Source organism: Coccinella septempunctata, chromosome 4 (genome assembly GCF_907165205.1).
Source record: "Coccinella septempunctata chromosome 4, icCocSept1.1, whole genome shotgun sequence".
NCBI classification, from domain to species: Eukaryota; Metazoa; Arthropoda; class Insecta; order Coleoptera; family Coccinellidae; genus Coccinella; species Coccinella septempunctata.
Window position 1 is genome coordinate 28277203 of NC_058192.1, and position 13797 is coordinate 28290999.

The following is a 13797-nucleotide window of genomic DNA, read 5'->3' on the forward strand; positions in this document are numbered from 1 at the left end:
TCAGGTGAATCTAGCAAGGAACAACATGAAATATATCCCTAAGGTATCCTCAGTGGCGGACGATAGCTGTTGGTATAGCTGTGCGACACATGAAACAGCAAATGAGTGCAGGGTGCCAGCAGTTCGCGGGCACTGAGCACAAGAATAGGCATGATGCTGTTGCCAAGATTCTACACCAAGAATTGGCTATAAAATACCAAGTTCGAAGGTCAAACAAGTTTCCAAAATAGAATAATTACGATTCAGATTCTGAATTAGAAAATTATTATCAGAACCTCTATTGGAATCGCACGGTTCACACAGACCAGAAAATGACACACTATTGTGTTATTTTAAAGAAATCAGCTTTATTGAGGTGATCTCACATCTGCAAATAAAGATGTGAATAGAGCACTATTCATCGACGTGGCGATTCCAAATAAAAACAACCTATTGAGTAGGCACATCAATATTTCGAAATTTCGAGAAACAAAGCAGGGGATAATGAAAGTTGAAAGATATCAAGACTATCCCTATTGTCATTTCATCAACAGGCATAATTCCGAAAAAACATACAGAGAATTTGAAAAAAATTGAATTGGAACAAGTACCGTCAACTTCAAGCATTCTATTGAGACACATCATAACTGCACCGTATTTTAAAATATAATTATAATATGTTAGAGAAAAAGAAATCCGTTATTTTTTGTGAACTTCAAGTCTTTATTATAAATATATATATTATATATATATATATATATATATATATATATATATATATATATATATATATATATATATATATATATATATATATATATATATATATATATATATATATATATATATATATATATATATATATATATATATATATATATATATATATATATATATATATATATATATATATATATATATATATATATATATATATATATATATATATATATTTATATATTTTAGATTGTACGATTAGGGTCATAGATGCACCGTTTCGTTCTATAATATGTTGCCATTTTGAAGGTCACTTCATGTTACCTATGCAATGGAAGTCTCTGTCCCTATTGACAATAAACTCTTGTGATCGTTTTGCAGAATCTTTCGAAATGGTTATCGCTTTCTGTCAGCCCTGGACTATATGGTGGATAGCGCAAACTTCACATGCAAGCTTTTGGAGTTTCTGTGAAGTCACTATAGACGAGTGTGGTCCGGCGTTGTCCTGATAGAAAGTAAAACCTGTCTTGCTGGCCAATTCTGGCCGTTTCAGGTCAATCGCTACTCTAAAAATGTCAATTTTTAGACAGAAGATCTGAATTCAGTGTTTGGCCATATGGAAGCCACTGATAATGAGTTATTTCTTTTCAGTCTCACCAAATGGGCAGCAGAACCTTTATGGATGTAAGTCCTGTGTTGGCCACCATTTTAGCTGCTGCACCGCGCTTCGACTAAGATGATTTCAGCAAATTGTTGTCGTATGTCACCCAATTCTCATCCACAATCCGTTTAAGAAACAGGTCTTTTTCATTCTGTTTGGCTAAAGCTACGCAGATAGAAATTCGATCCATAATGATTTTTGCGTCAATTGGTATGGCCCCCAAACATCGAACTCCTTTTTGAATACAGCTTTGTGCAAGTGGTGTATGGTCGATCTTCAGCTCTTTGGGGATGCTAGGACTGTTAACATGGCTGTCAGCCATTTCCGTGAATTTATCGATATTTTCGATGATGGGCCTACCCAGAGAGGTTGTCTCTGGGCCTACCTGTGTGAGGTACATCTTTATCATCCAAAATACCTGAACTGAACCTACGAAACCAATATTGCACGTAATTTGCTGTAACACTATGGACACAATCAACACCGTTCACATTTTCAGCCATGCCCGGCAAATGTGAAGGAACATGTATGTTCCCATTCTATAAATCAAGAACAAAGAATCTCAAATTTCTGTAGGAAATGTAACATGTTTCCAGGGGATGATATCCCTAAACATTAGAGAAGCGGGTGCCTAGTCGGTCCTTACCGGCTTATAGTCGGTAAGGACCAAGTGCCTGGAACTTAAGCGTTACCCTGACCTTGTGTCTCGACTCGATAAATGGCATAGCGAGGAAATCAACAGACTAATGAGAGAGTACTCATCAAGGCATGAAGGCCAAATAACTACCCGCATCGACACCATCGTTGACATACTAGGAAGAACGAAAAAAAAAACATTTCCACCAAGATAGAGCAAACTAGTCCGAAACTTCAATAATAAACGTCAATATCATTCCCAGTGTATCGAGTGCACCCAGACATCACATCCCGATACTACATAGTCAACTACCAGACCGGAACGTTTTGAATCAGGCGACCGGAACAATTCATATTCACCCCCACTTTCTCATTCATCAGACGATGGTTACTCACAAACAACCCTAGAAATTTAGAAATAGATGAAGATACACTCAAAATGTATAGACAAAACATTTCGAAAAATCTCGAACAGCGCAGGCGATACAAAGCCGAAAAGAAATAAATTTTTCTTTAAATTCAACAATGAGTAAGTACTGCAACCCATTATTGATGTATCCAGTATTTTGCAACCAGTTGTAGCAACCAGCAAAGAAATACTACGTAGAAAATTAACTGTGGAATGAGGGGTTCTTCAGAATCTATAAAAATCGAAGAAAAGATAAACCATCAACAAAAACGAACTGACAATGCAAGGAAAATTGGCAAGTAGAACAGGGTCAATTCGACAGTACCTTGGTGAAGGTACTGAAATTCTCGAAGACAGAATTGCCCTATTAAAAAAACAGCATGAAAACCTCAAAGAAAGCCATCGTGTGATCGCCCTCACAAGAAAATTTATTGAAAATCCATCTATCAAATTAATTGAGAATTTAAGAAGAGAAAAAAGATTCACCTTCCGAGAAAAAATATCCAGACCTATTCAGGGAAATAGAAAACATGACCACCAGAGCCATCCATTGTTGTATTTCAGCGTTATTCAATATACAGAAACAAACCCTAAGGTCATTTAAAACACCAGAGGGATCTTACTGGCTCCTAAGGACGGTATTAAATGTCAAATGTCTGGAGCTAAATTAACTAGAGGGCGAATATCTCACGGAACTATGGTACATTAGAAGAGAAGATAATGAAAAATACACAAAAAATATTTCATTCTGATTTGACAGCGCAGCAGTATCAATACAACTTATATTTTCGGCAATATTTACCCTGACGAAAAGAGAAGCATTTCCCTAATAGACTGTCGTCATTTAGATGAAGAAAAAAAAAAGAACCTCATCATGGAGAAAATAAAGAGAAGAACCACTTTTAAGGTTCACGTATATTTAAAGAGAAGAAGGGGAGGGAAGGCTTAGGAGAGAAAAGCATCGAGTTTGAGGCCGAGATTCAACTGAAAATCCTATAGACGACTACAATTTTGTACTGCACCTATCGAATACCAAAAAGCATAAACCAAATAGAATTGCAAAATCGTTAAACGGTACATCTACCAAAAACACAGTTAAGAGGTATAAGATGAATGGTCTCAAAACATATTATTATTAAGAAAAATTGTTCTAAAAAAATTCGATGTCATCGAATTTCCAGCATATATTTCTTTTCAACCATGAATCATTGGAGATACTTCCTCCTACACTCTCTGAATTTGCTTTTTGTCTCTCCCAACTTCACTTATTATCTTATCTTATCGATTTCTATTTTTGCTTTTCCTTTCTTTTTTATCTCTAATAGGGAACATATACCCATTTTATTGTTTCACAATGCGTTTATAATTTCTTGAAGTATTTCAAGTTCCAACTCTAATTGCTCTTTTTCAGCTTCAATGTTCTATTTTCTGTCCTGTTCCTTGGCCTAGATTCGTTCGTCAGGTTTCCGAGGAATGTTTCGGTATGTGAGTATCTGCAATTCCCACCATGCAGGTAGCGAGCCTGATCTGATGGTACTCCTCCTTTATCCAGACTTCGGACCATAGTGCAGCCACTGAGCTACTCAATCCACCCAGCGACTACACAGCCCTTTTTCATGAAGAGAAAATGTTGCTCATTGTCCTCACTTCATTATGTTGTTAAGGCTTCTTGTGTGTTTATGCAACACCATTTTGTAGTGATAATAAAGTTCTATCATATCATTCATTGGATGATTTTCAGGGTTGTTGTTGGTTGTTGCCGATGGGACAGTTTAAGAAGCAGCATATGGTCGTCTGTGGACCAGTTGTGGTGGATCATAGATAACTGTTCAATTAATCTTTTTGTGGTGGATATTCCAGGTTTATGCAAGACGACAGTAATAGTTAGGAAGCTGAATCGCCATCAAATATGTGATAATTCCACTAATATTGCAGTACTTTTATGAATAATTTTATATATTTTATATTCATTCCAATAAAAAATTAAAAAGCAGGGTGTGTAACAAAAAAAACCTCGATTGTATATAATATATTTAAATAATACTCTTCATTTACCATTGCAATAGTTATGACATAGGTACATTTTTGAAGCTAACAGAATATTTAATATTCAAGGGGAATATTATCTGCAGCATTCCTTCATAAATTAAGCACTCTTATACTATATATCTCTTTGGTATCGTTTTCTCAAAGCTGCTGAAATCCTCGTTACCTGTAAAAAATATTTCATTTTATAATAGAACAAATAATATTTCAACATTATCATTTCGAATCAAAATTGAAAAAGATTAATAGACTAGTAAACTTCGAACTTCGTCCGCTAATGGTAGGAGCTTTACTGCTGCGAGATGAAAATTTCAATTCTTATCAGTTTAATTATTCAATAATGATACTAAAATAAGATGAATATTAATTCATATTCATCGAAAAGATGTACGAAATTCATGTGAGAAAAATGTCTTTAACTCAGAGTAACAGAGAAATAATTTGAAAAATATTCGAATTTCCTTACCCTGTAAGTGAAACATTCCTTTCAATTCACTCCATCTATTCCGGAATATAGTTCACCTTCAACAAAAAAGAATGAATCAATAGAAAATCTCTAAAAATATACAGGTGAGTTTAAAAGTTGCAATTCCGAGAAAACCTAATTGGATTTCAAGAAGTAGTTTTATGGAAAACAAAATAAAGAGTTCCGTATGACATGATAAACAAGAAATCTATTGAAGAGAAAGATATTTTCAAGTTACATACAATTATTTACAAGTTGAGAATCGGAAGAATTTTCGTTAGGTGCGTTTTACTCATTTTTCGTAGACTGTAACTGATAAACTTCTGATAATCAAATTATTATATGCCCGTTTTATTTCGATATTGCTTGGAAATATTTCCAGTTGATTTTATTCAGTATGGGTGTTAGTCGAAATGATAAGTGTTAGAGATGAGGTGGATAGCAAAAAAGTACAAAAATTTGAACATCCCAAAACTCACAACAAATTGAAGTTCATGAGAAAACACAACGTGAAATGTTTTTGTACATGTATTAGTAGTAGATAGTCTACTTTATTCTACTGAGATTAAGGAAGGGTGTTAATATTTTATTAAAAAGAATAATTCAAAATAGATTACGTACCTAGTCACAAAATCCTTTTAATACTCCTCTCCACCTTATAGTTTGGAATGAAAGAAACACAGAAAACAAATTCAAATGATTTGTTCGTAATAATTTATTTTCAAGTTTTACAACTTTTCTTTCATGTTGTGTTATAAACAATTCAGAATTTGTTGTGAGTAATAGATGTAATAATAAATAAATATATCTACATAGCTTTATACAAAAATCAAGTAAAATCGGTCCCTGACGTTATAGGTATTTTTTACCAGAATCCAATTTCAATAATTTTCCAATGAAGAATTACCAAAAAAAAAAAATTAGGTAATGTTAATAATTTCAATTTTGGAGAAATATTTAGAAAATATTTCTAATGGAGAGCAATCAATGAAATGATTTCAAATGGCATTATTTTAAAACAAATAGACAGTTACTTCCATAATGAAGTCAACAAATGAATAATCGCATCATTTCCCCAACACTTTCGGAATCAAAATTGAAAAAGATCTAGCGGCTGCCTCCAAATTCAAACCTCCAAATTGAATTCAATTATAAAATGCAATTCCAGATCGATATCACAAAATATTGAATTCGGGTAAGGATACTAAAAAATTAGTAAAATGACTGTTTTGCCTTAACGATTAAAACTATTAACAGTCTTATAAATTAGGATAGTGTACAAATATACAATTTGATCACGTTAGTTGTAGAATGCATATTTACATCGGTAACGAAAATTATAAATGATTAACATTATCCGCGCGGGGAGGTCCATTAGCTGAACCGGCCCTGTAGTCGCATCAAGTGTAACAGGGCCGGCGCTAACAGAAATATCTTGTCGAGAGGCCCATTTTACACGTGTACAAAGATGGCGTTGAGGGATACATACTGGATTGGCTAGGCAGTTTGCTGTCACATCTGTGGCCCGTATAACCATCAGGACACCTGGAAATAAAAATGTTTGGAAAGTCATTTCTTCGACATATAAGTATAATACTGCCAACAAGGAAATGGGCATAAAGAAGTTTGAAAGTTTACATTACTTTATTAGTAATTCATAGAGAGGCAATGAAATAATCCGTTTTGGTACAAATTGACCGGGTAACAAGGTTCCGTCGAGTCTAGAATTTTTTCTTTTTTTATTATTTGAAAATTTTCTTCTAGAATATACAAATCTGTTGTTAGACCAGTTATGACCTACACCGCCGAGACGAGACCACAAACAAGTAGAACTCAAAGATACCTGGAAACAAGCGAGATGAAAACACTGAGAAAGATTGCAGGAAAAACATTGTGGGACAGAGAAACAAATGAAAGCATAAGACGCATATGCGAGGTTGACAATGTTAACACTTGGGTAAAGAACAGAAAACGGGAATGGAACCAACACATAAACAGGATGACGGAACAGCGGATAGTAAAGATAGCCCGAGATAAGTCGCCGGGAGGTCGAAGAAGTGTAGGACGCCCGCGAAAACGATGGAACGACGACTTATGACGACATTGCATTAAAGAAAAACAGGCAGAAATGCCTATATATAAAGAAGAAGAAGAAAATTTTCTTTATTCGAGAAATAATGATCTTCTGTTTGTTTGAAGCGTATTATATAAGAAGTATTATATATTGGAAGACACGGTCTAACAAGACAATTATAATTCATATAGGATAAGTCAGAATAATGCCGCCGAACTTCGTATTCAAAAACTTTTACATATTTACGAGTGTCTTAAGCCAGGTTTAAACGGAGAGCGCTTACTCGCGCAATTGCCTCACTTACGCTCCCTCGCCTAATGTAAACATTCTACTCGCCATGTAATCTCTCACCCTAGAGGACACTCAGGGCATCAAAGAAGACGCGGTGTGTCGTTTGAGTAAGCGGACTGCGCTTCGTGTATAAATAGTGTAGCGAGAATGAGTTTTTGTGCACGTAAAGATTATAGAGTTAGGAAGATAGGAAACGAAGCGACTACACTTGCGTGAGCGTGAGCGTAGTTCAGTTGGTTATTTGAATACCAAGACTGGTTAAAATATTTATACGAGGGCCATCTGCCATTTCAAGGAGATATTTGCACATGGCCGTTTTGTTCATGTTTTGATTTTAGTACCGCTCGTTTACCTCGCGCGTTCTAGTCACTTAATTTTAATGTTATTTGTATTTTATTTATTTTGATGTTCTTTGAGTATTTTATTTATATTGATGTTATTTGTGTATTTTGTTCACTTCGCTGGATGTGTTGGACAGATAAACCAAACCTGCCAGTGCGACCAAGCGGTCTATTTTAGCACACAGGCAAGCTCGTAGAGCTAGATCTCTCCCTCCAGTCCCATCCTGCCCAAAAAGGAGATGATGTCGGAGGAGTGATTCTTGAGTTCCTCTAGGATCATCTTCGGAGAACCAAATACTCCATGTCTGACCCTGTCTGCCGCCGGACAGTCACAGAGGATATGCTCAATCGTTTCGTCCTCCTCTAAGCAGAGTCTGCAGAGCGGGTCATTGGACGATGCTAAGCTTTCTAAGATGGGCTATGTCCTGTGAAAGCCGCCATTATAGATCTTAGATTTGTTCTAGAAACTCCTAGCCAACGACTGGTGTATGGGCTGGGAAGCACTGAAATAGCCCTGTGCGAGTGATGCAATCCAGGACGGTTGCGCCAGTACTCTAGGACCCTAACAGCAGGTTTCATAAAACTTTGATTGTCCGATCAACGATTTGACAGTTACTCGATTTCTAGAACCAAAATACTGAAACCTTTTCATTTCTGAATATATTGGAGACGTAGCAATCGAGAATAGTTGAATGGACGCATGAACATCCTAATTTGATGCGATAATGATATTCTGAATGATCATGACTGAATTATCGATTGAAAACAAATTGACGTCTATTCGTCAATCAAGCGTTGATTCCCCGATCAAGCTTTATGAAACCCGGGGTTAGCCTTATCCAGCTGTAGTTCCGTTTCCTGATTAAGGAATTGGAAATTCCTAAACTAGGTTCCGGGCCAATAAGCGCTGATGTTGCGCCTTCTCTGGCTAGAGCATCGGATACATCGTTGCCTCTGAAGCCAGAGTGTCCAGGTACACAAATCAATTGCAGTCTGTTTGAACTTCTCAATTTGGCGAGTTTAGATCTGCATTCAAATACCTTGACGAATTGCATTTGTCAGCTGCGAGAGATTTACTCGCAGCTTGACTATCCGTTAGGATTTTTATTGACCTACCCGCCCAACCAATGTCAAGCAAATGGCTGGCGCATGGATCAATGGCGGAGATTTCTGCCTGAAATGCTGTCGCCGGCTTTCCCAGACTGGCACTGAGTTCAGTCAGCGGTCTACGACTGTAGACTCAGGCTTCAGATCCCTGACTGGTTCTGGAGCCATCAGTAAACCAGCAAGATCCTTGTAGATAGAATTCCTTGTGGCGGAGCCATTCGTCTCTGCTTGGAATCAGAGAACTGAAGGTTCCATCCGTGCTGGTTCTTGTGATTATCTGATCAGTTCTCATGCCCATCACCTCGTCTGTCTCCAGTTGGACTGAAAGACGATTGGGCACGAAAATGAGTTTGTCAGGTTTATTTACGGTAAGGTGGTGGAACCTGTGGGTTGCTAGTCTTGCCTCTCCCTGGACAAAAATGTGAAGGGGAGGGAGGTCTAATAGCATCTCCATGGACGCAGTTGGAGTAGTGCGGAATACGCCAAAATGATGAGGCATGCCGTTCTCTGGATTTTATTTAGTGAAAACTTCAAAATCAAAGACTTTGGCTCAAAATGTGGTATGGAAAATATTGTATTTATTTACCAAAGAAACCAAATAAAATGGAAACGTAAGTATTGAAACTCGTATCATGTGACTCGGATGTTGATTGATTTTTATTTTGATTGCTCTGAAGTGGATAGAATTTTCTGGGCGTCAAGACATTGACTTGAGTAAAAGCTACACTATGTGCAGTGAACAGTTTACTTCAAGTCAATTTGAAGCTTTTCATCTACGTAAGTTGCTGTATGCAGGAAACAGCCCATGCTTGAAAGGGCCACCAAAGGAACCACATACGATGGAGGGCGAGCAGTTTGAAACTGATACATCGAATACTGATGGTAAGTCTTCCTAGATATCTGTAATGCATTACTGAGTGCATTACTCATTTATCATATATTGAATGCATATCTTTCTCGTATGCAGGAAGCATTCATTTCATGGAGGGGCAATATAAGATGGAAAGCGAGATGATTGAAAGTTATCGATTGAGATTTATTTTGGGAGGATTTTACATCTCTTCATAAACTTTTTAGGGTTTTCACCCGAATTGTCGACAATTCAGAACATTTTCAAAAGTAGATTTTTTCGTCTGATGAAGGAGTCTGATATAGACTCCGAAAAGAACTATAATTTCAACGTTATTCATTTTGAGTTCATTGTCAGGCAACAATTTTTTCTAGTTAATTTGCTCCTGACAAATTAGTGCAAGAATTTTCGCAGGAGCAAATCGTTGATTTCATTTTTAATTGATTTTGTTTCAGAGATTGGGAGTGAAAACCCTAAAAAGTTTATGAAGAGATGATTGAAAGTGTTACGAAAAATACTGATGGTAAGTCATCCTAGATATCTATGACAAAAATAATGGAATGAATTACTCATTTATGTTATATATAAAATAATTTATTCAATATATTGAATAAATAGTAGGCTTATGATTTACTCGTCGTTTCTTCAGACGTAAAACATTATTCTTGTGTGTTATTACGTATCATGCGAAAAATAAATTTTTTTATCCAAATACCAAAATTTTCTTCAAACTCAAGCAAAAAATTCATAATAAGAAAGTTAATTTTCAAATATGTTCAAAATGGTTTCCATCGTTAATAATGCAGAGCCTCGCTTTTTCAGTAATGCCTTGGTCAGCCGCTCGAATTTGTTCGGCAGATATGGATCTCATTCCTTCTATAATTCTGTTGCGAATTTCATCAGTATTATGTATGGGGACTTGATAAGCATAGTCCTTTAAGAATCCCCAAAAAAAGTTATCCATTGGATTCATGTCCGGAAATCTAGCCGGCCAGTTAATGGGTCCGTTCCTCCCAATCCACTCTTCACCAAATCTAGTATTTAAAAATTCGCTGACTTCCAAGTTATTATGCGAATATTTCATTATTTATGTATTTATAATAGGACGTTACTTATCAAACAGGATTCAGATTTTCATAAAACTCAAGTGAAAATTTTAAAAAGTTCAAATTTGCGTAGCTAGGCTCCATATTTTTGTTGAATGTGATACATTGTCAAATTCGTAATTTTTTTCTTCATCACCCCATAAGGAGAATCAATATGGCGTCCATAAGAAAAAAAAAGTTGACTATCGCATCTCTGAAACAATGAAAATTAGAAGAAATCTGACTACAAAATTAGAATCTCCATATTTGATAATGACTGCAAACCGAGTTTCGTGAAGTTATCCCCAGAAAGAAATGAGTTATAAAGAAAAAAAGAAAATCACGATTTTTTGTTTTTAAGAGATATCGCGGGAACCATTGGAGACATTATGGATCTGTTTACACCATCACATTCATCCCCAAATAATGCAACTTTTTTGTAATTTAAGCCACCCTTTATTTCTAACGGTTTTCGAGTCCCCCTCTAAATAGTTCTAACACTGTATAATAGTACAATATGTACTTTTGTATCCTATATTCAGAGTTTGATTATTTGTGAATAGATGTTTTCAAAGGAGAAAATTTCGACAAGATTATTCTCACCTGTTTTATCTTCTGTTAAAAAAAAACCTCACCTTTAAATATCTTTTGAACGAAAAGGAAAGTATTTATGAAATTTTGCAGGTAAGTGCTATTGCGCAAAATTATGTATACACACAATAGCCATTTTTTAATCTGAACGTTTTCTCATGGTAATGTGAAAAACTTAAATGAAGTTGATTAACGTGCGCCAATTCCTCATGTATACAGATTTTTCACACTGAACCCAGTATGTACGAATTCGAAACTCCAAGCTCTTTCAACGTCTGCATATATATACACTTTTTTTAGGAAGGACTCGATTTGTTTACCAAATTCGAATTTCGTGAACCACTTGTTTCCTGGAAAGTGGACGATGGAAGGACGCATTTCATTTTATTCGTTTCTACGTGTCTTGAAATATCCGACTCAAGAAAATTTAAAGTGATTTAATCATTCTACCTGCTCGATTCGAAAGGCATATTATCTGATAAGCAAAAAGTTAACATAATTTTGCGTTACATAAGAAGAGAAAACACATGCTATTCGGGACTAGACGAGACTAGGACCCACGAAAAGAGAATGCATGTCCTATCGGCGAGACTAGACATGTCTCGAATAGTTTTTGAGAGCTTGCTTTGCATGTACCGAAGAAAGCTTTTAGGTTCTTAGCAAGGAAAGTTCTTAGCAATTTTCAGGAATGCTTCTGAAAAACTTGGATAGATCTGAGCGAAACGAAATGGGCATTGGAAGAAAAATTGATTTTCTACTCCAAAATGGTTTCACCACTTTCGACGATTCTATCGCCTGTGGCGATACGTGGTGACATTCACGTACCGTGTTTCAACGTGAAAAGTACTGGTTTTATATGGTTTCATTGATATATTAGTACGTCGATAGACATCTATGATTTTCATTTCAGAAATAAGGAATTCCAGTTTCACAATGGCACTTTTTAACGCTTTTCGGCAGAAAGCTGGATCTTTTGTCTCCTCCACTACTTCACATACTTCCAAAGGCTCTGGAGTGAGCCGCCTAGTGAGCCATCGCACACACAAGCGAGAGTCTGTCGTCCATTCTTTCCTCCTTCTTGATTATGAGAGGAAGCTGAAAGATACATCAGGAGGAGTGTTTTAGTATATTGTCCACCTCGTCCTCTTAGTATGCATATCAGTATGGCAAATGAGTGAATTCTGCTCTTCACTACAGTTGTCAACTGTACAGAAGGACTATACCATAATAAATACAAAGTGCCTGTACTTTTTCACTTCTTCTGCAATGAATACAGCGTTGGATAAGCATAATGTCTCATTTATACTCTAAGCGGAGTGCGACAGCTTCTCGTTACATTCATAGCGCTTGTGCAAGTAACCCACTGACTAGGCCGACGACATTCGAAGTTCGTTAGTTCAATTTTCGAAGTTGATGTTATTTGTGTGTGAAGTTCAGGTTGTTGCGGTAAAATAGCTCAGTTTTTTTGGTAAAGCTTGAGTGGGCTGTAATCACGTTATTTCTGAGTTGTTGAACCAATCTAAGCCGACACGAAAAAGACGAAACCACCGTATGAATGCACTTACAGGGTCGTTCCAGAAGATGTTCCTGCAAACTACTATCTTCTGTCTTCACTATTCGGTTTTCCTCTTCTTTGGTAATCCTTCTGGGAGAAGCTCACCCGATCGCACTTTCACGCAGCGACCAGACTGTCTGGGTAACTAACACTAGATATTAGGCACTGTTTAGATTAACACTAATTTACGTCTTTGCGGTATAGTTAGTTGACTTTAGCAAGTTTTTAGCGACACTTGATTAGTTTCACGAACCGATTTATCAGCGAGCACACTGTTCAACCTCCAAAATTTAACTGTTTCTTATGGTCAGTTTTTCTTCACATATTTCGGACATATGTACAAAATGATTGCAGCGCGTCGAAATATGAACTATATTTCTTTAACACAGGTCCTTTCAAGATCGTTGGCTGTGCAGAAGACATCTGGTCCTGGTGAGTTAATTTATTTTCACTTGCTGTAGAAAATTATCAGCATTTGATACTTTTGATTGATAAAATTCATTTGAAGTAGAGGTTTCCTGAATTTTCCCAGGGTGTAGCAAATTATTAGCTTTGTCATATGGTTTTTTACTATATTTAAGTGATATTTTTCGAATATTTTATCATTTTCTACAAAGTTAATTCACAAATTTTCTGAAATTTTCAGAACTTTGATAATAACACCATGTCTGACCTCAGATATGTAAGGTTCTTTTATGGGCGTGACCAATGCTGAAGAGTTCAGGGACGACATACCCTAGCACCTTATAAAGCTCAAAGAGGAAAATGGTTAGGTAGTTGAAAGCTCAAATCGTGAAACTGGCTGAAAACTGTGTCCCAGTTGGTCGGTGGAATACACCTCTACAGAGAGGAAATGAAACTTCGAAATTCCCTTCTTGTTTCACCACTCGCAGCCAAGAAGAATGTAGAAACGCTAGTTACAGAAAAACAAAACGCGCGTGAAGAGAAAGCCCCTCTTCCGAAGAGTAGACATACCTTCAAAAGGGCAA

At 36.3% G+C, this 13797-nt stretch overlaps 1 protein-coding gene across 3 annotated transcripts in view; it reads right to left on the reverse strand.

Moving 5' to 3' along the window:
* Window positions 1-4418: 4418 nt before the first annotated feature.
* Window positions 4419-13797, reverse strand: part of LOC123311185 (protein vein) — a 113704-nt gene continuing 104325 nt past the window's right edge. For 2 of the 3 annotated variants that reach the window (XM_044894996.1, XM_044894997.1), the window contains exon 5: window positions 5615-6459. In XM_044894996.1, the coding sequence (XP_044750931.1) occupies window positions 6336-6459 (124 nt within the window). In that variant the 3' untranslated portion in view covers window positions 5615-6335. Of the gene's footprint in view, window positions 4615-4914; window positions 4971-5614; window positions 6460-13797 lie in introns of those variants that run through there. The other variant, XM_044894998.1, reaches the window with a different exon arrangement.